Source organism: Hoplias malabaricus, chromosome X2 (genome assembly GCF_029633855.1).
Source record: "Hoplias malabaricus isolate fHopMal1 chromosome X2, fHopMal1.hap1, whole genome shotgun sequence".
Classification (NCBI taxonomy): domain Eukaryota; kingdom Metazoa; phylum Chordata; class Actinopteri; order Characiformes; family Erythrinidae; genus Hoplias; species Hoplias malabaricus.
Window position 1 is genome coordinate 24,848,163 of NC_089819.1, and position 26,195 is coordinate 24,874,357.

The following is a 26,195-nucleotide window of genomic DNA, read 5'->3' on the forward strand; positions in this document are numbered from 1 at the left end:
CCCTGTAGATTCTTTGTGACATTGGAGAGACCCCCAGCTCCCAACACTTTACAGCATCCACCTGGATGAAGAGAAGGTCACCATACACGTTTAACTGTTTATAGAGAGGAAACAGCATTCACCCAGTCATTTACACACACACACACACACACACACACACACACACACACACACACCTGTAGACACTCATTCAGTCACACCCACACACAAACAAACAAACACACACCTGTGGACAGTCTCACACACTCATTCAGTCACTCACAGACACACACACACAGTTTCACACACTCTCCCAATCACTCACACACTCACACTTGTGTACACTTTCACACACTCATTCAGTCACTCACACACTCACACGCACACGCACACACACACACACACACACACACACACACACACCTGTGTACAGTTTCACACAATCATTCAGTCACTCACACACACACACAGTTTCACACACTCACACGCACACACACACACCTGTGGACAGTTTTGCACACTCAGTCACTCACACACACACACACACACACACACACACACACCTGTGTACAGTTTCACACAATCATTCAGTCACTCACACACACACACACACACACACACAGTTTCACACACGCACACACACACACCTGTGGACAGTTTTGCACACTCAGTCACACACACACACACACACCTGTGGACAGTTTCACACACTCACGCAGTGATGGTGGCCACATGAACAGTGAGGTCGGGGGATGGATCCAGTTGTGGATCACAAACCTCACTCCAGCTCGTCCCAAAGGGACTGGACAGATCCCTGGCAGACTGTTGGCATTGAGGGTGGTGACTCTGGCTCATGTGCAGCTGCTCCAGAGTGTTTACTGCATTTCTCTGGAGACGGGGAAGCTGTACATAAGAAGTACTGAACATCAGAGTCCGCTCCCGGGTGCAGCTTAAATGAACTGATGAATTTTAAGGGGGAGCTGAAGATGTTTGGAGAGTAAGTTGGTACCACGCTCCTCCGAACGCAGACGCGCAGACTTCCTCGGCTCCGAGCCGCGACACTCCCTCAACAGCGACGGCGCTCCGGCGCCCTCAGGTATAAAGCACACTCCGACCCGTAAAGGATGCAAGAACACTGCTTTCTGAACTGGCATTTATTATTCATCACTGAGAGAGTGTACCCCCCAGTCAGCAATATTTAAAACCTCTCTCCAGAACCACAGAGCCTTCATCTCTTTCTCCTCACCTCCAGCACCCTCACTCCTCTTTCTTCCTCTCCATTCTTCCTTCTGTATTTTTCTTCTTTTCTTTTCTATCCCCTCTCTCTCTCTCTCTCTCTCTCTCTTTGTGTGTCTCCTTTCTCTATCTGTTTCTCTCCCTCCCTGTCTCCCTTCTCTCTCTGTCTCTCTCTGCGCCTCCTCTCTCTCTCTCTCTCTCTCTCTCTCTCTCTCTCTCTCTTTGTGTGTCTCCTTTCTCTATCTGTTTCTCTCCCTCCCTGTCTCCCTTCTCTCTCTGTCTCTCTCTGCGCCTCCTCTCTCTCTCTCTCTTTCTCTTTTTTCTCTCTCTCCCTCTCTCTGTGTCTCTTTTCTCTCTGTGTCTCTCTCTTCTCTCTCTCTCTCTGTCTCTCTCTCTCTCTCTTTCTCTCTGTGTCTCTCTCTCTGTGTCTATCTTCTCTCTCTCTCTCTCTCTCTCTCTCTCTCACTCTTTCTCTCTCTCTCTCTTCTGTCTCCTTTCTCTATCTGTTTCTCTCCCTCCGTCTCCATTCTCTCTATGTCTCTCTCTGTGTCTCCTTTCTCTCTATCTCTCTCTCTCTCACCTCTCTCTCTCTCTCTCTCTCTCTCTCTCTCTCTCTCTCTCTCTCTCATGCTTCCTTCTCTTGTCTGTCTCTCTCCCTCTTTGACTCTGGTGAAATGTCTGCCCTTAATGTCCTCTCTGTTGTTCTCAGCTCTTTGTCTGTTTGCGTTTAAAGAAAAAAATAAAAAAGAGAAATCAGCCCGACACCTTCATCAGTAAACATGGCTGGAGGTAAGGGCTCTAATTAACCAATCATTCTCCTTCATTCTGCCTCGCTCTCCTCCGCTCCTCGTCCCTGAAGGAGTCGTTTCTGCTGACACAGAGGAAATGGAGCAATAAGATGGAAACATCAAAAACACAGCAGAACAATGGAGTGCAATTCGCCGAAGAAGTCGGAGCGAGAGGAATCTATTAAACACTATAGAGTGTAATCAGTGAGACGGGGCGGGGCAGGGCTTCCTCACAGGGAGAGATACGTACAAGATCGTAAGGGATTTGTTACATTTTAAAATAACAGCTTTGGGCCTGTCCCTGACTAATGATTGTCTCTGTCCTTCCCATAAAAGCCAACAGTCCCCGCCGCCCTGGAGAAACTATCAGACTCAATAGAAGAACATTACAGAACCACAGAACTCAGCATTTACAACCTCTCCTGATACAGAGGTGCACTCTGAGTGTCTTTCAGAAAACTGCTGTGCACTCGGGGTCGGGGTGAACAGCGAGCGGCTCATTTTCGCTTAAAGGAATGAATGAATAAGGTACCTTAGTAGGAGCAAATATACAGGTACCTATTCTACCCCTTTCCACTGATATGAAATGAAAAGGCTGTGTCTTGCTTTAGTCAAAACACCACAAGGATCAACCCCCACAGCAGCGCTCTCCCCCTGTCTAAACAGCCCTGTTCAGAGCGGCCGCTTGGGTCTGACTTTGTATTTGCGCTCTCACATAAACGTGGGTGTGACCCACAGTGTGTGGGTCTTCATATTAACGTGGAGATGCACTGAACAAGGGATGCAATTTGTCTCCTTTAAACATGGCCATGTCTATCTGAGAGTCCTGCTCCGTTGGTCTTTATAGAATAAAAAATTAAATAATAAATACATTATGAATGTGTGAGTGTGTGTGTGTGTGTGTGTGTAGCCCTGTGAAGGACTGGCGCCCCCTCCAGGGTGTATTCCCGCCTTGCGCCCAATGATTCCAGGTAGGCTCTGGACACACCGCGACCCTGAACTGGATAAGGGTTACAGATAATGAATGAATAATAAATTATAAGGTATATAAATATAATTGGCCAGTTTGTGTTTTGGTGGTAGAAATGGTTGATGGTTCCTTTAATACTGGACACACGTCTAAAGAGGCGGAAAAGTGCTTAACTGGTGTAGAGACTAACCAGTGGCAGTGGCGGACACAGAGGGGTTTGACAAGCAGGTTTAAAGAGGGATCATCCATCCATAGGAGAGAAAAACCACAGAGTCTGGATGCATGCTGCGTGTTGGTGCGCTGGAAAAGAGAGAGAGAGAGAGAGAGAGAGAGAGATCCACATTGAACATAGGGGAAGGGGCAGACCCAGCTGAGACACACACACAAATAAGAAAGCCCCATTTATCTGCTCGGGGGAACATGGTCAGTATTATATCTGGTCATTAGGCCAGTCGATGCTGGAGGGACCACACTAATGCCACTGTGGAACATCACCGCCCTGAAATGGAAGAGAACAAGCGAGGGGAAGAATTACAGACGGATGGAACGGCACTGGAGACATGAGCAGCGTGGAGATGATAGGACAGATAGTGGTCTTGCCACAGGCATAGCTGTAGTGTCCAGGGAGGACACAACCGTCTCAGTACTTTATCTTGTAGATAATGATGTGGAGATACAACATCTCAAGCTAAAGAACAGCATGATGGAAACCAGGGGTTTCAGCCTTGTCTCTACTCTTCACCAGATTTAAATCAAAACAGGATTAGTGTTAAATGAACAATGGTGATTTTGCTGTGTTCTGGGAATAATTAAAGATGTCTGAACATTGCTGTGAGGATTTGATGGTAGCCATAAGTGCATGAATGAAGTCAGGTACTAAAGCTGGGTGATTAGGGTTAGGGAGTGTGGTGTTTCCTCCTTGTGTCCGCGTGGGTTTCCTCTGGGTGATGGTCTGTGAGGAGTGTGGTGTGTTCTCCTTGTGTCCGTGTGGGTTTCCTCCGGGTGACTGTCTGTGAGGAGTGTGGTGTGTTCTCCCTGTGTCTGCGTGGGTTTCCTCCGGGTGACTGTCTGTGAGGAGTGTGGCGTGTTCTCCCTGTGTCTGCGTGGGTTTCCTCCGGGTGACTGTCTGTGAGGAGTGTGGTGTGTTCTCCCTGTGTCCGCATGGGTTTTCTCCGGTTGATATATCTCTGAGCTCTCATCACCTGTCTGCTGCGTGTCTGACTTTATTTTAAATATATAGAAATGTCTGTTCCTCTGTGCAAAGTGTAAACTGTTCAGGTTTTTCAAAAGATGCTGTTGCATTATGGGAAATGTAGTTCATATTTTACAGGATTAAATTAACTTTTTACCACTGTGATTTTACTGGGGCACAGCAACATGCCCCAATAAATTGCATCTAGTGACTCGCCCGGCTGAGAAACAAAGCGCGGATAAAAGTGTATCCTATTTTTATGTCGCTTTGGATAAAAGCCTCTGCCAAATGCATAAATGTAAATGTAAATGTAGATAAAAGAGAAAAGAACACAGATGACTGTAGAACAGAGAAAAAATGTCGATTAAAAAAAAAGAACGAAAAATCACAGCGTCATTCAGTCGGCCGTATTCTGAACATGTGCCGCAGAGGAGCCTTGAAGAAAGAGAGTTTGCCCTGAGAGAGAGAGAGAGAGAGAGAGAGAGAGAGAGAGAGAGAGAGAGAGAGAGATGAGTGCCAGACAGCTGCATCCTGTACAGACCGACTCTTCTGTGACTTTGAAAGAGAACCCAGAAGCTCTTACACTCACTGTTTTTTCCTCATGTCTTCCTCATTCTGAACACGATGTACAGTGTATACAAACAGTAGAACAGTGGGCCTGTGTTCTCTGGAGTGATGGAGCTCCATCAGATCCTCACAGCAATGTATCAACATTTGGGTAAAGCCTTCCTACAGGAGGTGAGGCTATTTCCCAAGTGTTTCCCAGTTGAATGCTACAGACAAACTGCTGGAGGAGGAATAATGGTCTGATGGAGCTTCTCTATCCATGGCGTGGAAGGCCGATCCAGAAGAGTGAAGGCTTCTCTGTATCAAACCAAGCAGCTTTCTTGGATGTGGATGATCGAAGGTTGTTTGAATCGTCCTCGCAGGGCAGGAAGCTTTTATCTGACCCTGTAAGAGGCATGCACCCTGTAAGAGGCATGCCCTTGCATTAGACTGTGCTGTTAAGCTGTTAGGCCATCGACTTCTGCACTTAGCGCCACAAAAGAGAGCCACACTTCACCCCCCACTGAGCAGTTGACCTCTCTCAAGAGCTATTTTGGGTTGTTGCTGAACATCCAAAGCAGTGCAACATCCCAAACATTACCACAGTTATAACACTTTTACATAAGCTATGCACTGTATATGCATGGTTTTAGAATCAGATCTGACTGTGATGTATGAAAATTTGTGTTTAAACCCAGCTATAATAAGCGTAGGGCGGCACGGTGGAGTCGCTGTCGCAGAGCTCCAGGGTCCTGGGGTTGTGGGTTCGAGCCCCGCTCCGGGTGACTGTCTGTGAGGAGTGTGGTGTGTTCTCTCTGTGTCTGTGTGGGTTTCCTCCGGGTGACTGTCTGTGAGGAGTGTGGTGTGTTCTCCCTGTGTCTGCGTGGGTTTCCTCCGGGTGACTGTCTGTGAGGACTGTGGTGTGTTCTCTTTGTGTCTGCGTGGGTTTCCTCCGGGTGACTGTCTGTGAGGAGTGTGGTGTGTTCTCCCTGTGTCTGCGTGGGTTTCCTCCGGGTGACTGTCTGTGAGGACTGTGGTGTGTTCTCTTTGTGTCTGCGTGGGTTTCCTCCGGGTGACTGTCTGTGAGGAGTGTGGTGTGTTCTCCCTGTGTCTGTGTGGGTTTCCTCCAGGTGACTGTCTGTGAGGAGTGTGGCGTGTTCTCTCTGTGTCTGCGTGGGATTCCTCCGGGTGACTGTCTATGAGGAGTGTGGTGTGTTCTCCTTGTGTCTGCATGGGTTTCCTCCGGGTGACTGTCTGTGAGGAGTGTGGTGTGTTCTCCTTGTGTCTGCGTGGGTTTCCTCCGGGTGACTGTCTGTGAAGAGTGTGGTGTGTTCTCCCTGTGTCTGCATGGGTTTCCTCTGGGTGACTGTCTGTGAGGAGTGTGGTGTGTTCTCCCTGTGTCTGTGTGGGTTTCCTCCGGGTGACTGTCTGTGAGGAGTGTAGTGTGTTCTCCCTGTGTCTGCGTGGGATTCCTCCGGGTGACTGTCTGTGAGGAGTGTGGTGTGTTCTCCCTGTGTCTGCATGGGTTTCCTCCGGGTGACTGTCTGTGAGGAGTGTGGTGTGTTCTCCCTGTGTCTGTGTGGGTTTCCTCCGGGTGACTGTCTGTGAGGAGTTTCCTCCCACAGTCCAAAAACACACGTTGGTAGGTGGATTGGCGACTCAAATATGTCCATAGGTGTGAATGTGTGAGTGAATGTGTGAGTGTGTGTGTTGCCCTGTGAAGGACTGACGCCCCCTCCAGGGTGTGTTCCCGCCTTGCGCCCAATGATTCCAGGTAGGCTCTGGACCCACCGCGACCCTGAACTGGATAAGCGGTTACAGATAATGAATGAATAATTAGCTATGGCCCTACAACTCATCCCCACGCAATTGGACAGACCTCCACAGACCAGTACTGGGGGTTTTATACCCCTCTGGCTCATACTTGGCCTTGGGCGTGGTAACGTAAGGCTTATGTGCTTTCACACTAGAGCATCTCTTTTCATTTCATTTGTTTCTACGAATCAACTAGTGATTGACAAAAGAGTGTAGTTTAAATAGGAAGGCTTTTTAAAGACCTCTTAACAAAGTGCATTTATCAGACTCTAGATTTAAGAATGTAATAGATATTACAGAACGTCTAATTGACATAATCTTGCCTATATCGATTATATAGATTTTAAAAATTCTGTTCATCGTTTGTTGTTAATTTTGTTTCTATGTCCCCGCTGTGTGTTCATGTATCATCCCCTAAAAACCACACTACTACACATGCAGTCATGTGATTCTCCCCCATCCAATCTGACACATGGAAGCAACACGGAGGAGAACCTAATCATAGAGGCGGGCCGAGCGATTTGAGCAGCTCATACCAAAGAAAAAAGCTATCCATCCATTATCTGTAACCGCTTATCCAATTGAGGGTCACGGTGGGTCCAGAGCCTACCTGGAATCATTGGGCGCAAGGCAGGAATACACCCTGGAGGGGGCGCCAGTCCTTCACAGGGCAACACACACACATTCACTCACACACTTTTGAGTCGCCAATTTTTGAAGCACAATCACAGCAACAAATAAGAACAATTTACAGCTTAAAAAAGTGGACAAACTCACATTACGTTTAGAAAGAATACACCCCAGCTTTTATACTAGAGCATATTTACAGCACAAGCCTCGTCAGTGAACTATGAGGCAGAAAACAAAACCAAAATAATTATTTACGTTCATTAATCGTAATTGATCTAAAATGTTCATCTAATCGTGATAATGATTTGTGCTCATATCGCCCGGCCCTAGGAATAGGGTCATTTAAAATTCGCATTACCATCTACCCACTGTTCCTTATTGAATATTTCACACCAAATTCAAATGAACTGAACATGGACCTTAAGACAGGGTGTTTTGCTTTGATCTGTTATCTAAAATATAATCCACCCTCCCTGTATTGAATATTTATTCATAACATACTGGGAAACAGCGTGGGGGTCTGTCCTGCTTTTGTGGTACCGCTGCAGTGCGCCAAGTCCAGCGACCTCCTGCCAATTACAAGAATTTCAGCAAGGACTGTCTTCTTAAGCCTTGTGTGTGTGGTACACTGCCAATCCACTTATGGCATCATCCTTCTGTGTGGGTACATGAGTGTGTAGGCATTGGTGTGTGTGTTTGTACCAGGAAAACATCACACTGTTCGGACCAAAACCTATTTACACACTCACATTGTGGGGACTGGTCTGCCTTGTGGGGACCAGCTGGTGGTCTCTACACAATGAATGGAAGCCTATGTAATGTCCTCAAAATTCACAGATACACGATTGTGTGTGTGTTTATGTGTCCACGAGAAAAAAAGCAGAAGGTGAGAAAGACAGACTTATCTGTTTTGAGCTTCTGCTCTTCTGGGAAGGATTTTGACAACATGTTTGAACATTTCTGTGAGGATTTGATGGCATTGAGCCACAAAAACATGAATGAGGTCAGGGGCTGATGTTGGAGGATTAGTTCTAGATCACAACATCACTCTAACTCATCCCAAATGAAATGGATAGGGCTCCAACTGGCCTGAAAACGCAGTTGCATGGATTTCCAGCATGATGATCTTAAGCTTCTGTGCAACTGCTCCAGAGTGTTTCTGTCATTTCACAGTTTTTTCTGTGCAGATTATACAGTCAGAGTTTACAGTAGCTGCCATATGGACCTACACAGAGACACATTTCAAAGAAACACCATGATATTTAAAATGTTTTATTGTTTATTTCTATATATTTTTCCTCATTTAAACAAAAATCTGTTCCACTCTCAGAGAGAAGGGACCGCGCGATCAGATTATCTACCTGTAAACACGGGGAAACGAATAAGACAAAGGGATATGAGGCTTGTGTCTGTAGGGTCTTACACATTAAATAAAAAACATTGGAGTAAAAGAACACCATTACTGAAGCCTGTGTATGATCTGTGTATGAATAACTCACTCAGTGATTCAGTCACAAAATCAGAGAAATGCACATTAGATCCTATGTTGAAAATGCACATTAGATCCTATGTTGAAAATGCTAATATGGCTAACAGAAAATAACAGTATTTCTCCTTGTTATGCAACATTGTGGGATCCTTTACCACCTGGCGTAAAGAGGTGGTGGGCTGCTGTGTTTTTAAGTGCTGTGAGACTCTCTCCAGTGCCGGGGGAGGGGCTGTGTATGAGGTACATTTATAAGTGTTTTACATCTGTTTACAATAGTGCTGCTCTCTGAAACCAGACAATCATTCGCCCCAAAAAAAAATCACATGACTGCAATCCATGGATTGAATTCACGTGACCTGATGCAATCAACCCCTCAAGAAATGGTTGAATGCCTGGTGTAAAGGAGAAATTTTAGTGAGCAAGTGTCCACAGACTCAAACGTGAGGAAGTAGCTTCATTTAGCGTGGATGATTCATACACGCTTCTATTAGAAAACCAATGTTGGTTTTGAGCCCCATTAGTCGTCATGAATGGATGTGCAGCCGCACTGCAGCAGACAGCATCTCGTTGTGTTGTTTTATACTCAGCAATTATCGGTTCAGAAAGCACAACCCTTTCTATCCTTCTGCCAGCCTCCAGGCTTTCCCTGACTTGATTCAAGCCTCAGAGGCAGAGAGCATGGTTTGATATCATGGCGCAATTATTATTTTATGAAGAGCCAAATGACAGCAGTGTGCAGGATGCTGAGATGAACTTGAAACCCTGTAGGAGAAGCCGAAGAAGGGTTTGATATTTTCGCAGGGAACTGAAAAGCTTCCAATAAGATCTGTCATCCTTCAGAAACAGAGGAAAACCGAAGCAGCCAGAATAGTCATGTACATTATTTATAGTTCCAGGCTCACCCAGACCACATTTCTTGAAGTCTCCAAGTCATCCATGACTCTCTGGAGACTTTATAGCATTACTTTAGATGTCAGTCTTTTTAAGATACGGGAACAGATTATTGTTGGCTATTGTTCAACCCAGCAGCAACGTTTAAAACCACACAGTACATTACACTGGCTAGAGGAGTGTGTTTCAGGTGGGAAACACACTGCCCCAGATCTACGTAAAGAAGTGTGCTTTGGAGGATTTGAAAAGGCATTGTGTAAGTGCCTCATTGTGTGAATGTCTTTCTTTCTTTCTTTAAAGGGCACAGCCCTTTTTTCCCCACAAATAAACAGTCTTGGGTCTTAATGACACTGGGTCTGTGACATGTTTAGCACAAGGAGCACACGGATCAAACAACACAGCACTTTTCTTACCCTGTTTAATAGCCTTGTTCAGAAGGACCGGTCGAGAATGAGAGACTGTTTAATCCAAATTCAAGGCGCACAGGAGTGAGGAACAATGAGCAGGTTTTTAGTAATTTTCTCTTTGTTCTCTTTCTTCTCTGTTCCCATTTATTTTTTCATTTTAACTCAACGCTGTTATTTCTCAGCACTGGCTTTGTCTAATGTTGCTTTATTTAACCTCTTCTTTGTGCTTTCACATAAACACGGGTCCAGCTCTGTGATTGGAGAGACTCAGATAAGGGGGCGGGGCTATTCTGAATTTCATCTCTAAGGTTTAAGATCCAGCACAGTATCAGAATGACTCGTTTTATCTGGTGTTTTCAGGCTGAGGCAGATCTCAAAATAGTGTTTTTTATGTCACTGTGTGTTGGTGGGCTTCAGATCCCCACTTTAATGTGATGATGCTCATTTTTATTCATTATTTTTATTCAAAATACAAACTAAACAATGACATTACACGTACGCTTCCTCTGGCCCTGTATTTTCAGAGAACAATGGTGGGGGTCCTCAGCATGAATTATGCCTATGCTCCTAAGAGTCCTTGAGCAAGACGTTTCAATGGAGGTATGAAATAAAATTAGTTTGATGAAGGAGCATGCCCAAATCTCCTCCCATGTCCCATTCTTCCTTGACTGGGTGTCTGGCTTTGCTTCTATGCCCAGCTGGGGCACCTGGAGGAAACCTGTGCAGACCCAGGAATGACACACCAAATTCCTTAAAGGATTGACAGTCACCCAAGGTTGGGATTGAAACTAAGTTCCTGGAGCTGTGTGGCAGTGACCTCATACCTCTGTGACTCCGTCTATGATTCATGAAAACACATGAAATCAGAGTAAATATCAGAATGTAAAATGTGAAATGTTCCGGCAAATTGAATTCTGCGTATATAATTTTAACCCCACTCTCCTGTGCTGCAGGTATCATCCACCAGATGAAAGGGGACTTTGAGTCTGCCTTGAAGCTCCACAAGACTCACCTCACCATTGCCCAGGAGCTTAATGACTATGCCGCCCAGGGTCGAGCTTACGGCAACATGGGGAACGCTTATAATGCTCTGGGTGTTTTCGACCAGGCTGTCCGTTACCATCGACAGGAGCTCCAGATTTCCATGGAGGTTAATGACCGAGCCTCTCAGGCCTCTACTCACGGGAACTTGGCTGTCGCTTACCAGGCTCTGGGAGCTCATGATCGAGCTCTACAGCATTATCAGAACCATCTCAACATCGCCAGAGAGCTCAGAGACGTCCAGAGTGAAGCCAGGGCCTTGGGAAACCTAGGCAACTTCCACTGCTCCAGAGGAGAGTTTGCTCAATCCGTTCCCTACTATGAACAGTATCTTCAGCTTTCCCCTGACTTGCAGGACATGGAGAGTGAAGGAAAGGTCTGCCACAATTTAGGATATGCTCACTACTGCCTCGGCAACTTCCAGGATGCTGTGAAATACTATGAGCAAGATCTGGCTCTCGCCAAGGACCTTCACGACAAGCTGAGCCAAGCCAAGGCCTACTGCAATCTGGGGCTTGCCTTTAAAGCCTTGGGTGACTTCTCCAAGGCAGAGGAGTGTCAGAAATACCTGCTGTCACTGGCACAGTCACTGGAAAACTCCCAGGCCAGGTTCCGGGCCCTTGGAAACTTAGGGGACATCTATATCTGTAAGAAGGATACTCCAGGAGCAGTGCAGTTCTTCGAGCAGCAGCTTGCTCTCGCCACTCAGGTGAGGACACTGATGACTTTATTTTCTCGAAAGAGCCTTCTTCATATTTTAAAACGGCTGTTATACTGACACCTAGAGGTCTGGATGTATTAGAGGACGTATTAGATTCTATACCCAGGTTTAACATGGTAGGTTGCTTAATCTATGGGGCATAAACTGGTTACAATTCTACTTGATACCTCATCTTAGGCAGGTGTATGTAAACAAACATATTTAATGTGTACAAATAAAGTTTAAAATATTTTCGTGTAAGGCATGAGTGTAATTTAAACCTCTAATGGGGGAAAAAAAGAAATCATTTAGATCCCAGGGCTATGAATAAGATATGAAGGGTAAGGACTTAAATTTCTTGAACCGGGGGAAATTATTGATGCAACATTTGCTGTGATTGAACTGAGAAAATGGTGGAAAACTTTTTGGCAGTATGGACCATGCTCAGATGTTCAGGCTTAGGAATCTGTATAAAGGCAAACCCCCTGTTGGAGAGACAATACAAAAGAAAGAGGTGGAGACGGTGTGAAGGTGGGAGCAAATTTGTCAGACACGGAAATGACATGTGTTCACAGGGTATATATAGAGCTGAGGGGGGTTTGGGTGTGGTTCTACTTCCAAAATTAAAACATATCTTCAATTGGTAGGTGGATTGGCGACTCAAAAAGTGTCCGTAGGTGTGAGTGAATGTGTGATTGTGTGTCACCCTGTGAAGGACTGGTGCCCCCTCCAGGGTGTGTTCCCTCCTTGCGCCCAATGATTCCAGGTAGGCTCTGGAGCCAAGCTGGAGTCACAGGGCGCAAGGAGGGAACACACCATGGAGGGGGCGCCAGTCCTCTGCTGGGCGACACACACTCACACATTCATGATAGAATACAACAGAATGATTGGATGATTAAATGTATTGTTGTGTTTCAGAATTACATGTTATTTTTTGAAAAGATATTTTAAACTTATTTACACACCTCAAGTGCCCCTTTCGGGCGGCACGGTGGTACAGCAGGTAGGTGTCACAGTCACACAGCTCCAGGGACCTGGAGGTTGTGGGTTTGATTCCCGCTCCGGGTGACTGTCTGTGAGTGTGGTGTGTTCTCCCTGTGTCTGCATGTGTTTCCTCCGAGTGCTCTGGTTTCCTCTTGCAGTCCAAAAACACACATTGGTAGGTTGATTGGCGACTTAAAAAGTGACCGTAGGTGTGAGTGAATGCGGTGTGTTTGTTGCCCTGTGAAGGACTGGCGCCCCCTCCAGGGTGTATTCCCGCCTTGTGCCCAATGATACCAGGTAGGCTCTGGACCCACTGTGACCCTGAATTGGATAAGGGTTACAGATAATAAATGAATGAATGAATGAATGAATGAATGAAGTGCCCCATTTGGATGTGCAACTTTTTATATGCTACTTCAAATGGGTGATGGCCAATATAATAACAGATAGACAATGCTGTACCATTTAAACTTAATTTCACATTCTCTTTCTATATAGGTGAAAGACAGAAAAATGCAAGCATGTGCTTACGCTGCCCTTGGTGCTGCTTACCGGTTGATGCAGAAGTATGAAGAAGCGCTGTCCTACCATGCCAAAGAGCTTGAGGTTTGCCAGGAGTTGGGTGATGCACCTGGGGAAAGCAAGGCTCATGGGCATCTGGCTGCTGTTTACATGGCCCTGGGACAGTATCCTGCTGCTTTCAAATGCTACGAGGCCCAGCTGGAGCTCAGCAGGCAGATGAGGGACCCTGGCATCGAGGCTCAGGTGTATGGCAACATGGGCATCACCAAGATGAATGTAGGGGCCATGGAGGAGGCCATCGGTTATCTGGAGCAGCAGCTGGCCATGCTGCAGCAGCTGAACGGAACTGAAGTGCTGCTGGACCGGGGACGTGCCTTCGGAAACCTGGGCGATTGCTATCACGTCCTGAACGACTATGAAGAAGCTGTGAAGTACTATGAGAGATACCTGGCAGTGGCTCAGAGCCTCAACAGACTGCAGGACCAGGAGAAGGCCTACCGAGGGCTTGGGAATGGACACAGGTGAGGACATTCTGAGAGGATGGTCAGCTTTATAGAAATATACAGTGACAGTGTTTTGCCTGATTGGTGCACCGAATTGATAAGAATGTGTGTTAAAGGCAACTCATTATACACTTGTTCCACAAGTAAACACAGTTCAGGGACATAATGAAGGTGTCTTTGACTTGCTTTGGCCAAAATACCACAAGGATCAGACACCGCAGCAACATTCCCAATGTTCAGAATTGCAGGTTTCAGCACCTGTTCCTTTAAATGATAATGAGCCACTCGCTGTTTACCCCGACCCCGAGTGCACAGCAGTGAGGAGCGAGGAGTAGAAGCAGAAGCTCTGGTTTTTGCTCAGTTCTCTTTCTTCTCTGTTTTTACTCAGTACTTGTTGTGTCTCACTTGTTTCTCTGTGTTTAACCTCCTCTTTGCGCTCTCACATAAACGCGGGTCCAGCGCTGTGATTGGACAGAATCTGAAGTACAACTGACACTGGTGATTTCTTCATAGGAAATCCCCTTTAAAAATGTAGAAAATCTCATAACTACTATTTCAAATATTCCTTCTGCAAAATACTTTGAGAACAACTTTTCTCCCAGTAATTCACTACTGAAGAATGCCTTGTTTTCTGCTCAGCATGGGTACATTACGTTCATTATGATGTCCCTGCTTTGCAGATGGAGTTTAATAATGGATGGGACGTATTAGTGTTGTCGCACATTAATCAGGTATTTTGAGGAGAAAGGGGCTAAACATCAGTATTCAGGGTGTGTTAGAGCGGGAGATAATTGCCTCACTGCCGGGTTAATGCCCCTCAGAGACGGCTTATTGTTAGGAGTCATGATCTTCCTCCTTCACACAGAGCCGTCTTTCTAATCAGGAAATATCCGGCATTGTTCGTTTGTGCTGCTGCTTGCTTTTTGGGACCACGTTCGTGGAGTCACCTTGAGGGTGGGCTGGGTTTTGAGCAGTGGCTGAGGCATGATACATGTGCCACATTTTCCTGCCGATCTCTCTGTATGTAAAGAGGCTTGGGTGCATGTTTGAACCCAAATGGAAAGTGGGTTAATTCATGTTGACCCTTATTTTTCTGCTGGGCCTGTTCTTTTCCTTCTTGTTCTTGTTCCAGCCTGAGGGTCTTGGCTGAAAATATGAAGGAAAAAAATAATAATCCAGGGAGGCAGACAAAAGCACCTTTTTTTCCTCCTCATTCCCTTGTTTTTTAACGGCTGGGACTCAACTCAGCAGAAAAATGAGCGGAATTTTATATTAGTCGTGCCTGAAAGGAGCGCTGAACAATATTGAAACAGTCTGCTGTGTGTTTCGGGATGAAAACACCTCCCCACCCACTTCAGTGTCGAGCTGAGAGTCATTAACACCGAGAGTTAATTAAACTCTAATTGCAGAGCTGATTATCCTTTTGAAACAACATGCCCCTGATGTTATTCCTGTGTGAATGAGCTTTAGAGGGGTTGCTGCATTCCCCCCTCCACAGATGTGATACTATTTTAGAGTAGCTTCCAGTCAATGGAGGTTTCCCCATTTCCCCATCACTCTGAAGTGCTGCTTATGATTCTGTGAGGGTTGAAAGAAAAAGTCACATTGCAATATTTAAAATAAACTGCAGCTAAACAGAGTTGAGTAATTCTTTAGCGATGACTTTCAGCCATTTACTCTCTTTCTATAGCTCTGTTTATTTCTCATTGCTGTTGTTGTGTTGATTGTGACATGTATGGGACATAAACAGAAGAAAGCGGTGGCTCAGAAACATCACGGGTTCATGCTCCCAGCCCTGGGTTATAGTGTTAGCCACTTGGTTAGTCACTGTTTGAGGAAAGATTCAAGGACCAGGTTCATGGTGTATGTATGGTTGACCAGATCTGAGATGGTGAAAAAGAGGACATGTCTCCGCACTGACGTGCAGACTGACCAATTAAATAATTAAAAGATTTTAGGCTACTTCACCACGCCCCCTTCTCACTCAAGCAAACCAATCGGAGTAGGGGAGGGCGGGACTAGTTTGTGAACGAAACGCTTCTCGAAGTTCTATGTAAGCTCTAGAAAAATAAAATCCCGGACGTTTGTGAAATTCCGCCCGGACATTTTGTTAAGTCTAAAAAAGAGGACATGTCCGGGTAAAAGAGGACGTTTGGTCACCCAAGTTTATGATTGTAGGCAATTGCACTTCTCTCTGGTTGTTTAAATTCCAAAGCTAAGCGTCTTTTAAAGTGGAACGGTGTGTTTGAGGGGAAAAAAGGCAGTTGTTATTAGGTGGATGAAGTGTAAGTTTTATTCACTGTTTGAACTACCACCGAAACTCATTTCTAACTGGAGCTGTTTAGTTTTGTAGCACTTTCACTAATGCTGTTAGCCGTCTCCCAGGTTTGGACATATTTCCACCCCAGCAAAAAAGGTCTATATTACCCACCTGTGGAGCAGGAATAGAGCAATATCCTCATCTTGGTTCATGCTTCTCAATGTTTTGAGTTCTCTTCATTGTCTAAATATACACCAGATGCCTCTGCAATGAGCAGAAAGAGAGAGACTAGCTTACCGGCCTGAGGCAGTTTGTTTTTGTACTCATTTACAGACACTGGGGCTTCGTAAACCCATCGGACTAATTTCCAGCACGAAAACAGATTGGAGAGCAGCAAATGGCGAGGAAACATAATGTTTTGGGATTATAGTCGTGAACTATGCCTTTAAATCTGCACATGCATATGGCTGGTGCAGCACCACTGGCCTTAGGTCAGTGTAGCCAATAGTTCAAGATTCACTTACACTGTGTGAGTTCACATTCTAGATATGGGAGTTGGGGGAGGGTGGGGGTGTGCCTGAGGAATATCCTGGAAGATATCAAACACTGGAAATCATGTTCATTATCTATTTCTCTCACTGGTGATGACTGAAAATAATGTCTCCTCCATTGTTGAGACACAGTGACCTGGGCCCTCTAGTGGATGTAATGTTTAATGTCCAGGCAAATGTAAAGGTCACTGTATTGCCAAAGGTTTACAGACCCTGCTCGTCCAAAATAATTTCTTAATCGAAGAGTATTATGAAGAAGTTTGTCCTCTTTTTACTGTGATAAAAGGAATCTCGGCTAGTAACGTGAAAGCCTTAATATAATGGGATTACTCTAAATTACTAAGACACATTATTAAAAACATACAACAAAAACAACAAAAATTGATTATTTAGTTGTAAAATAACACCATTATTCAACATATGGGTGCAGCCATTATTTCAGATTTGCAATGGCTTTTGGTGTGTTCTCCCTGTGTCCGCGTGGGTTTCCTCCGGGTGACTGTCTGTGTGGAGTGCGGTGTGTTCTTCCCGGTGTCCATGTGGGTTTCCTCCGGGTGCTCCAATTTCCACCCACAGTCCAAAAACACACATTGTTAGTGTGACTCAAAAGAGTCCGTAGTTGTGAGTGAATGTGTGTGTCGCCCTGTGAAGAACTGGCGCCCCCTCCAGTGTGTGTTTCTGCCTTGCATTCAGTGATTCCGGGTAGGCTCTGGACCCACCGCCACCCTGAACTAGATAAGCACTTACAGACAATGAATGAATGAATTGTGCTGCTGTTGTATGTCATTTGCAGTTGAAGGGCACAGGAAAAACTGATATCAGTCTTCATAGTTTTTCCAAAAACAAAAACAGGAGAAAAATTTGAGATGTATCGCATGGACAAACACAGCTCCAAAAGCCCCTCGTCACTTCACTTTAGTGTTGCATGTTAATCACAGTCGGTTTCTTTTTATGTTGAATGTATTCCTTTTTCTGAACTGAGATTACATAATTGATTGAGGCACTCAGCTTTATTCAAACAGTAGACGAGTCTTATGGATGTATGACATAGGGTCGAAGGCGGGATTGGACCCAGGAATGGTGAAACATCACGTGTGGCGTCACCCTTAACAAGCAGATACCAGCATTTTTGCAGCTTTAGGGAACGTTACTTCTCCTGATATTTTAGGTTTTTGCCATGGCATCGTTTCAGTATCGGTATCAAAATATTTAGGCAGGTATCGTATCGAAAGTCATAATTTTGGTATCGTGACAACACTACTTCACTCCGTCCTGATTTAATTCATTGAGTAAATCCCAACTGCTGAGAGAATGGTCTGATGATGTTGGTGTTAAATGAGGACTACAATATGCCCCACAATATGGAGCAAGCCACACGAAGCAGTTTGAACAGACACTGGATTCTCTGCTTCGGCCTCATTATCGGATCCTGAAAGTGAACAGCCGTAGTCGTCATGAAACAGATGAATGGGCAGCTACAGATCATCTCCAGATAGTTAGCTGCCTACAAAATGTAAACAAATGAATTTAGAGTAAATCCATCGTATTTATTCATACTTGTGTTTCCATCCTGGGTTCCTTTTAACAGCCTGGCTTTAATCAGGCTTTAGACTTGATGCTAGAGCATTTGTGTGAGTATCTGATTGCATTCAGCCATGGGAGCATTAGTGAGGTCAGGTACTGATGATGGATGAACAGCTGTGGCTCACAAATATTACTCCAGCTCATACCAAATGTATAGTATTGGGATCTATTACTCCATGGAATCAATATCCTGTTATATGCTTTTCTACAGAGATTGTGCACACTGCACACCTGAAGCTGTAGGGTCAATTTTTTTCTAATCAGTGCTTCCTATATTCCCTCAGGGCAATGGGAAACCTGCAGCAGGCCCTGGTGTGTCTGGAGAAGTGTCTGGTGGCTGCTCACGAGCTAGGCGGCAGTGGAGGGAAGGCGGCAGCATATGGGGAGCTGGGAGCTCTCCACAATCAGCTGGGGAACCACGAGCAGGCACTTTCCTGTCTTGAACGGCAGATGGTCATCGCCCGGGACACTTCCGACCGGCCCCTAGAGGCGGACGCTAACTCAGGCCTGGGTGCGGTGTTCCAGGCAATGGGAGAACCAGACCGGGCTCTTCAGTACCACCAAAAAGACCTGGACATCGCTGAGGAGATCCATAGCCCCTCCAGACAGGCGCGAGCATACGGAAACCTGGGCCTGACCTACGAGTCTCTGGGCAACCTTGAGAGAGCTGTGGTCTTCCAGGAGCAGCACCTCAGCGTAGCAGCACAAACAAACGACCTGGCCGCCAAGACGCTGGCTTACGGAAGCCTGGGGAGGACGCACCATGCTCTACAGAACTACTCACAGGCCGTTATGTACCTGCAGGAGGGTGAGTACCTTGCACTAGTTGCACTTTAGTGGACTAAAAGAACAAGAGACAAGAACAAAAGAAGAAAACAAAGCTTGGTATGCACCAACAAGATAAGACAATACTTAACAAGATAACAGCACGAACAACAAGGTTTAATACTAAACAGAAGAATCAAACACTGGTGAGTCAAGTCAGAATTCAGGTCACTCAGGGTCCGGATAGGTTGACTGCTGGCATTTGACCAGGTCATGTGAGTGAGGGAGCTGTAGCACGTGTCAGTGTTGTGTCATTTAAATGGAATGGAAAATTATAATACAGTTGGATTAAAGGCTGTAACGGCTTGTTGTGTGGCTCATTATGTTCTCCTACAGGTAATACTGGTTATCTGGGGACGTGCATCCAGCACTGTAGTATGATGTAGTTTTTCATAGCTTTACCGTTTAATCCCTCCTTCACTGTAGAGCTTCACTGCCCGCACCTATGTTTACTTTCTGTGCTCTGTTCACATTGGCTGTTGAAGGGACCCGTTCAGAGTTGGGTTTGTGGAGAGTTTACACTACGCGACTACATCCAAAGTCGGATAAAAAAAATAAATAAAAAGGTTGATATGCTGCGACTGGTCTGAAACACGATTTTGAGGCAGAAGTATTTCAAATTGGGCTAAAATTCGTGAAGTGTAACCCCAGCATGCCAAACCACACTGACTTCATTCAAGCAACCACAAAGAAACACACTGACACAGGTCAGCAGCAGTGCTTGGAAAGTGCATTTCACAGCCATGACAAATATCCTCATGACAGTGTAAAAATCTGTTCAGCCAGACTTTAGTAAGTAAGATTATGTCTTCCTACTTGTACTTGTTACTGCATTGTGGAAATATTTTTCTTGGTTTGAAACTTAAAATTTTAAAGAAGTAAATGTTGTTAATTCAAGTTTATTATATCTTATTAGTGATTCCGAACACTACTTTAAGAAAATAAAATCTGTAAGTGTAGCAATATAAATATAACTGGATTTATAAGCATCTATCTAGTAGTTAAGATAGATAGAGTTGGTATCGGTACTCTGTATCGGCAGATATTACACATGAAATATCGTTATCGGTAAGGAAAAAGTGGTATCGGTGCATCCCTAATGTAAACAAACACAGGGTTTTCACAGGCTTTCACACCTAAGAGTCGCATCCACCCCACACTAGAGGACTCTGAGTCGTAAACATTGAACATGTTCTGTTCACAATCGGGGCGGCACCAACTGACCTATGACTTCACACACTACAGGATCATCTGGGAAGATCATCTTTTGCCATAACAATAAAAACAGGAGAATTGTTGGGAGGAACATATGCCTGAAAAATTAATCTGCCCAATTTAAAGACAAGAAATTTACTCAGAAATACACCCCCCCCCCACACACACACACACACATTTTCTATGAAATTTGGGAACATTACATAGACAAATTTACAATTTTAATCCTAATCCATATCTAATACTAACCTCACCCTAACTCTAGCTCTGACACTTACCCTGACCTTCAACTAACCTTCAAACTTATTTATGGTCCTCACAAGGAAGTACCCACAATGTGAGTATCAAACACACACACACACAGTATGAAAAATAACAGGTACATTCTTTTTGCTGTTCCCCAGCCAAAATGTATCCACAGTTTTGTATTTTCTGACAGCCAATTATATCTGACCAGCCTAGCCAGACTAAAGCAGTGTGCTGTTTACCTCCGCTTTTCTCTCTCTCTCTCTCTCTCTCTCTCTGTCTCTCTCCTTCCATTCCATCACTTACTTCACTCCTCCTTTCTCCTTCCTTTCATTCTACCCTCTCAGCCGTCCGTTATACTGGTCACGCAATGTGCTTGTTTTTCTGGGTGTTACTGTGTGTGTAAGAAATTAATTGGAAATGGGCTCTTTGGCAGACCATTTGGTGTTTGTGTGTGTGTGTGTGTGTGTGCTGGAGATGTTCCAATATGAATCATTGTGTCCCATTTTGCTACATGTTGGGACATAGCCGTGAGGATTTGGTTGCGTTCGGTCATGAGAGCTTTAGTGAGCTCATATGCTGATGTTGTGTGATTAGTTCTGGATCTCAGACACCACTCCAACTCATACCAAAGGTATTGGATGCAGCTTCATCTCCTCAGAGTCCTGCACAGTGCAGTGTCTGGTACGTCATACCCTTCTGACCCGCGGTTTGGATTGAGTATGGACACCGGAGGTTCATGTGCAGCTGCTTCATAGCATCATTAGATTTGATGTGTTTGTAAAGATATTATTATACAAGCTGTGTGCAAGCATTTGAAAGTGTGTGTGTGTGTGTGTGTGTGGTGTGTGTGTGTGTGTGTATGAGGGAATTCAATAGACAGGGCCATGCTGCGTATCTTTACCAGCTGTCACTAAGCTTTTCAAGTGTTGTACAGCCTCTCCTTAGGGCAAAGATATGTAAATATGTGAAGTGTGTGTTTGTATGTGTGTGTGTGTGTGCCACTTTGTGTGTGTTTCATCTTAAAAAGTCCCCACATTTTAAAAAGCCCCCGATAAAAAAGAGGTAATCCAGCAAGGTGCAGTCTTTTATAATCTGTAAAAAACAGTGCAGTGTCCAAACCGAGTCCATCGACCTTGCGCAGGATGGTGCAGGCCACTTCTCTCCACACTAGATCAGCTGGGCCAGCCAGAAGTCTCTGCAGGAACTGCAGTCTGAAAGTCGCCATCCTACTCGCTAGGTGCACCAGGCCTTGCCCTCCTTCCTGTCTGGGAAGGTAAAGGACACCTTGTGGAATCCAATGGAGCCTGTCCCAGAAAAAGTCCACGAGGAGCGCTTGTATCCGAGACAATAAGCCCACAGGAGGATCCACACAGGACAACCGGTGCCACAACACTGATGCCACCAGGTTGTTAACTACCAAGACTCTCCCCCTGAAAGATAGTTGTCCATGAATCCATTTCCACCTTGACAGCCGACCCATCAGTTTCTCTATCACACCATCCCAGTTTTTCTGCTGCACAGTGTCATCCCCAATAAAAACCCCAAGATATTTTATCCCCCCTCTTTTCCAGACTAAATTACCCGGTAAAGAAGGCAGCCCCCCGGTCCACTGTCCTACTGCAAGAGCTTCGCTTTTGTTCCAATTCACCCTCGCAGCTGAAATTACTCCAAAATCTTGAACAATAGAAACAAGTTTTCCGATGTCTTTCTGCCCCCTTACCATTACAATCACATCGTCTGCATATGCCGACAATTGATAGCGAAACTGTCCCAGCGTTATACCTTCAATTTCAGATCGAAGCTTGTTTAGCAGAGGCTCAATGGCCAGGGAGTATAACATCCCTGACAAGGCACAACCCTGACGTATGCCCCGACAGACCCCAAAGGGAGCACTCAATCCACCGTTAATTTTTAGCATACTCTCAATGTTTCTGTATAGTACTCGTATCATATTGATAAAAGACGGCCCAAAACCCAATAATTCAAGTGTGCGCCACAGATGGTGGTGTTCCACTCTGTCGAAAGCTTTTTCCTGGTCAATAGATATGAGACCGACATCAAGCCTCAGTCTGGTAGCCAAAGTTTTGGAGAAAATTTTAAGGTCCGTGCAAAGAAGACTCACTGGTCGCCAGTTTTTAATGTCCTGCAAGTCACCCTTCTTAGGCAGCAGGGTGATCACCGCCCTCCTGCAGCTTAGGGGCAAAAGACCATCAGTCAAGCTCTCATTGAGAACTGCCAGCAGATCCGAACCCACCTCTGTCCAAAAGGCCTTATAAAACTCCACCGGTAGACCATCTATACCAGGGGCAGTACCACCCTTCATGCCTTGTAAAGCAGCATGAAGCTCTTGCTCTCCCAGTGGTTGTTCCAGTTTGTCACTAGAGCAAGTAGAGATCTTCCGTAGTCCTTCATAAAATCCTGCCGCCAGTTCTCCATCGTCTATACGCTCACTCTCGTACAGCTCAGCATAAAAACGTACAGCCCGCTTACGGATCTCAGTGGGTTCAGTCAGCTCCTGTCCATCTTCAGCACGCAGGGAGTGCATAAACCGGCACTGACCATTCTTCCTTTCCAGACTGAAAAAGAATTTTGATGGGGCGTCCATCTGTGTTAGATTCTGGAACCGAGAGCGAACCAGAGCCCCCTGTGCCCTGACACCCAGGAGATCGCCAAGAGCATCCCTTTTAGATTTCAGAACCCGGGCATGATCCTGGTCTCCAGTGCAGTTCATCTGCCTTTGAATTTCTAAAATTTCACTTTCTAATTTTTTTATAGCCCGAGTAATATGCCGCGAAACATTGAGAGTATACTGCTGGCAGAGCTGCTTAATTTCAACTTTCCCATAATCCCACCACCCTCGCAGATTATGGAAGAACTGTTTTTGGGTTCTAAAACCAGTCCAAAACACAGTAAAAGCTTTTTTAAAATTCATATCTGACAACAGGGAGGTGTTAAAATGCCAGTAAGCACTTTTAGGCTTAAGGTTTGCAATAAAAAACGAACACAAAACCAAACTGTGGTCTGAAAAATGGACCGGCGTAATCCCACACCCTTTAAATATATTAAGATGATGTTTAAAGCAGTAAAACCGATCTAGTCTGGCCAACGCCACATAACCGTCCCTCACATGGGCCCATGTATACTGTCGACCTTTATCGTTAAAAGCTCTCCACACGTCAAGCAAATCATGAGCAGACAATAGCTCTTTAAGAGCGCGCTGAGATGCAGCGTGAGGTTCGATGTGATTCCTGTCCGTATTATCATCCTCAGTGCAGTTAAAATCGCCCCCCATGATCAGATAGTCATCACAATTAAGTGATTTTAAAGCTGTGTTAACAGTGTTAAGAAAAACCACCCTCTCAGCTCCAGAAGTGGGAGCATAAATATTAAAAATGGCAAATTTAAACCGCTCAAACTGAGCACGTACAACCACACACCTCCCTGCCATTACCTGCTCAACCTCACACGAGACCGGCAAGAAATGCTTGGCAAAAAGAACGGCCACCCCACCTCTGGTCGAGCTCATGTGGCTAAAATAAACCTCCCCTTCCCATTCCTTCTTCCAGTCAACTTCATTAGCCTCGTCACTGTGCGTCTCTTGGACAAGCACAATATCCATGCCCTTCTGTTTAATCAGTTCAAATAACAGAGCTCTTTTCTGTACGTCCCGCGCCCCATTCAGGTTCAGAGAGCCGATCTTAACTCTACTCATAAAAAGAGGAAGGTGGTCAAGGACAAGCAACAGCAAAATAAAAAGCAGAAAATAACTATGAAGTTTCAAAACCATCATCTTTAAGAAGTTCTGTTCTCAATTTTTTAACCAGTTTTTTAAGTCTGTAGATTTCCTGTACCGTAAATTTATCTTCGCTATCCCCTCTCATAAAAGTCTGTACCGAGTCAATGAACAGTTTACGATCGGGAAAGTACTCTTCTACAACAACCCCTTTCATATTCTTGGTCTTATGCAAAAAAGACCGTATCTTGTTAAACGCATAGACACTTCTTCTACTCCTTTGACTCGAAGCGTCTGGTAGATCACCATCAGAGTCATCCAGAGCAGAACCAGTCACAGACCCAGAGTCCTCCACATCCTGTACTTTCCCCTTTTTAACACCTGCCTTAGCCCTCCTCATTTTCCTTTTTCCTGACTGCACTCTGAACACAGCCTCCTCGGATACTGAGTCTGTTTCCATAGCCTCCCCTTCCACAACTAAACTAGCAGCAGCTTTAGGTTCCTCACATCCCTGATCTTTAGCCGCAACATCATCAGGCAACGCAGCACACCCGGAGACCACCAAACTACTGCCAGAACTAACGTCAGCATTTGTAACTGAGGTAGGGTTCTCCCCTGCACTAATAGTTCTGTGACCTGTCTTTTTTTTCCTTGGACTGCTTGGTCTAGCCACAGTCCTACCCTCTGCTGTAGGCTCTGACCCCGTCCCAGCCCCAGCTTCTACAGTAGGCTCTGACCTAGTCCCAGATCCAGCCCCACCCTCTACAGTAGGCTCAGGCCCATTCCCAGACCCAGTCTCACCCTCAATGACAGGCTCAGGCCCAGTCCCAGACCCAGTCTCACCCTCAACGACAGACTCAGGCCCATTCCCAGACCCAGTCTCACCCTTAACGACAGGCTCAGGCTCAGGCCCAGGCTCAGCCCCATCCCCCGCAGTAGGCTCAGGCTCTTCTCTTGAGGGCTCAGACCCAGTCCCAGCCCCTGCACCGGCCCCATCAGGAATAGGGCCAGATACCCTAGAGGAGCTTTCACCTGCCCCAAAGGGACATGAACGCCTTAAGTGCCCTTCCTGTCCACACCCAAAACACTTCATCGTGGCAGATGTTGCAAAAATAGTGTAATCAAAACCATCTATTCTAAATTTAAAAGTCACATTCAGTTCTTCAACACCATCCTTTAAGATCATGAACAGCTGGCGTCTGAAGCTGACAACGTGTCTCAGTAGAGGGCACTTAGAACCTAGTGGGATCATTCTAATATCGGACACAATCTGTCCGAACCGGGCCAACTCTGCAGTCAGCGCCTCGTCTGTGATAAACGGTGGAACGTTTGACAGAGTGATCTTTGTAGCAGGTCGTGAGAGGGGCAGCACAGGTGTAAATGTGCCCTTAATAACCACACCATTCTGGACCATAGTGTTAACCTTCTCAGGACTATCCAAAAAGATCACAACTGCACTGTTCATTTTAGCAGCAGACATCACACTTTCATGACCTATAACCTCCGCCACAGCTATGCTGCACTCATCCACTGAACACCTCACCCCGGGGGCTGTACTTTACTGTATTTCCGAGAAAGTCGAAAAAGACGAGCTTTCTCCGTCGCCGTCATGGCGACCGGCCAAAACGCCGGCATCGTCGCCACGCGCACCCCGCGATAAACCCAAAAACACACTTTAACAAACACGAACAATAACTAAACTAACAAACAACCAACAAAGACAGAAAAAGATAGAAAAGTTCAGAATTCGCTCACCAAACAAACCGCCAAACTCACTCACACACCACTCGCTCACACACCTCCACTCACACTCGCGCATGCGCACAGAGAGAGAGAGAGAGAGAGAGAGAGAGAGAGACAGAGAGAGAGACAGGGACTTTGAGAGAGAGAGAGAGAGAGAGAGAGAGAGACAGAGAGACAGAGAGACAGGGACTTTGAGAGAGAGAGAGAGAGAGAGAGAGAGAGAGAGAGAAGCGTACAGAGAGAAGGGTACAGAGAGAGAGAGAGAGAGAGAGAGAGAGAGAGAGACAGAGAGACAGAGAGACAGGGACTTTGAGAGAGAGAGAGAGAGAGAGAGAGAGAGAG

The 26,195-nt window shown here is 45.6% G+C and overlaps 1 protein-coding gene across 1 annotated transcript in view; it reads left to right on the plus strand.

Annotated features, from left to right (window-relative positions):
* LOC136676502 (tetratricopeptide repeat protein 28-like) overlaps nucleotides 1-26,195 on the plus strand; it is a 181,932-nt gene that overhangs the window by 125,848 nt on the left and 29,889 nt on the right. The window contains 3 exon segments of the mRNA XM_066653581.1: nucleotides 10,897-11,693; nucleotides 13,167-13,711; nucleotides 18,373-18,896. Coding sequence (XP_066509678.1) covers nucleotides 10,897-11,693; nucleotides 13,167-13,711; nucleotides 18,373-18,896 — 1,866 coding nt within the window.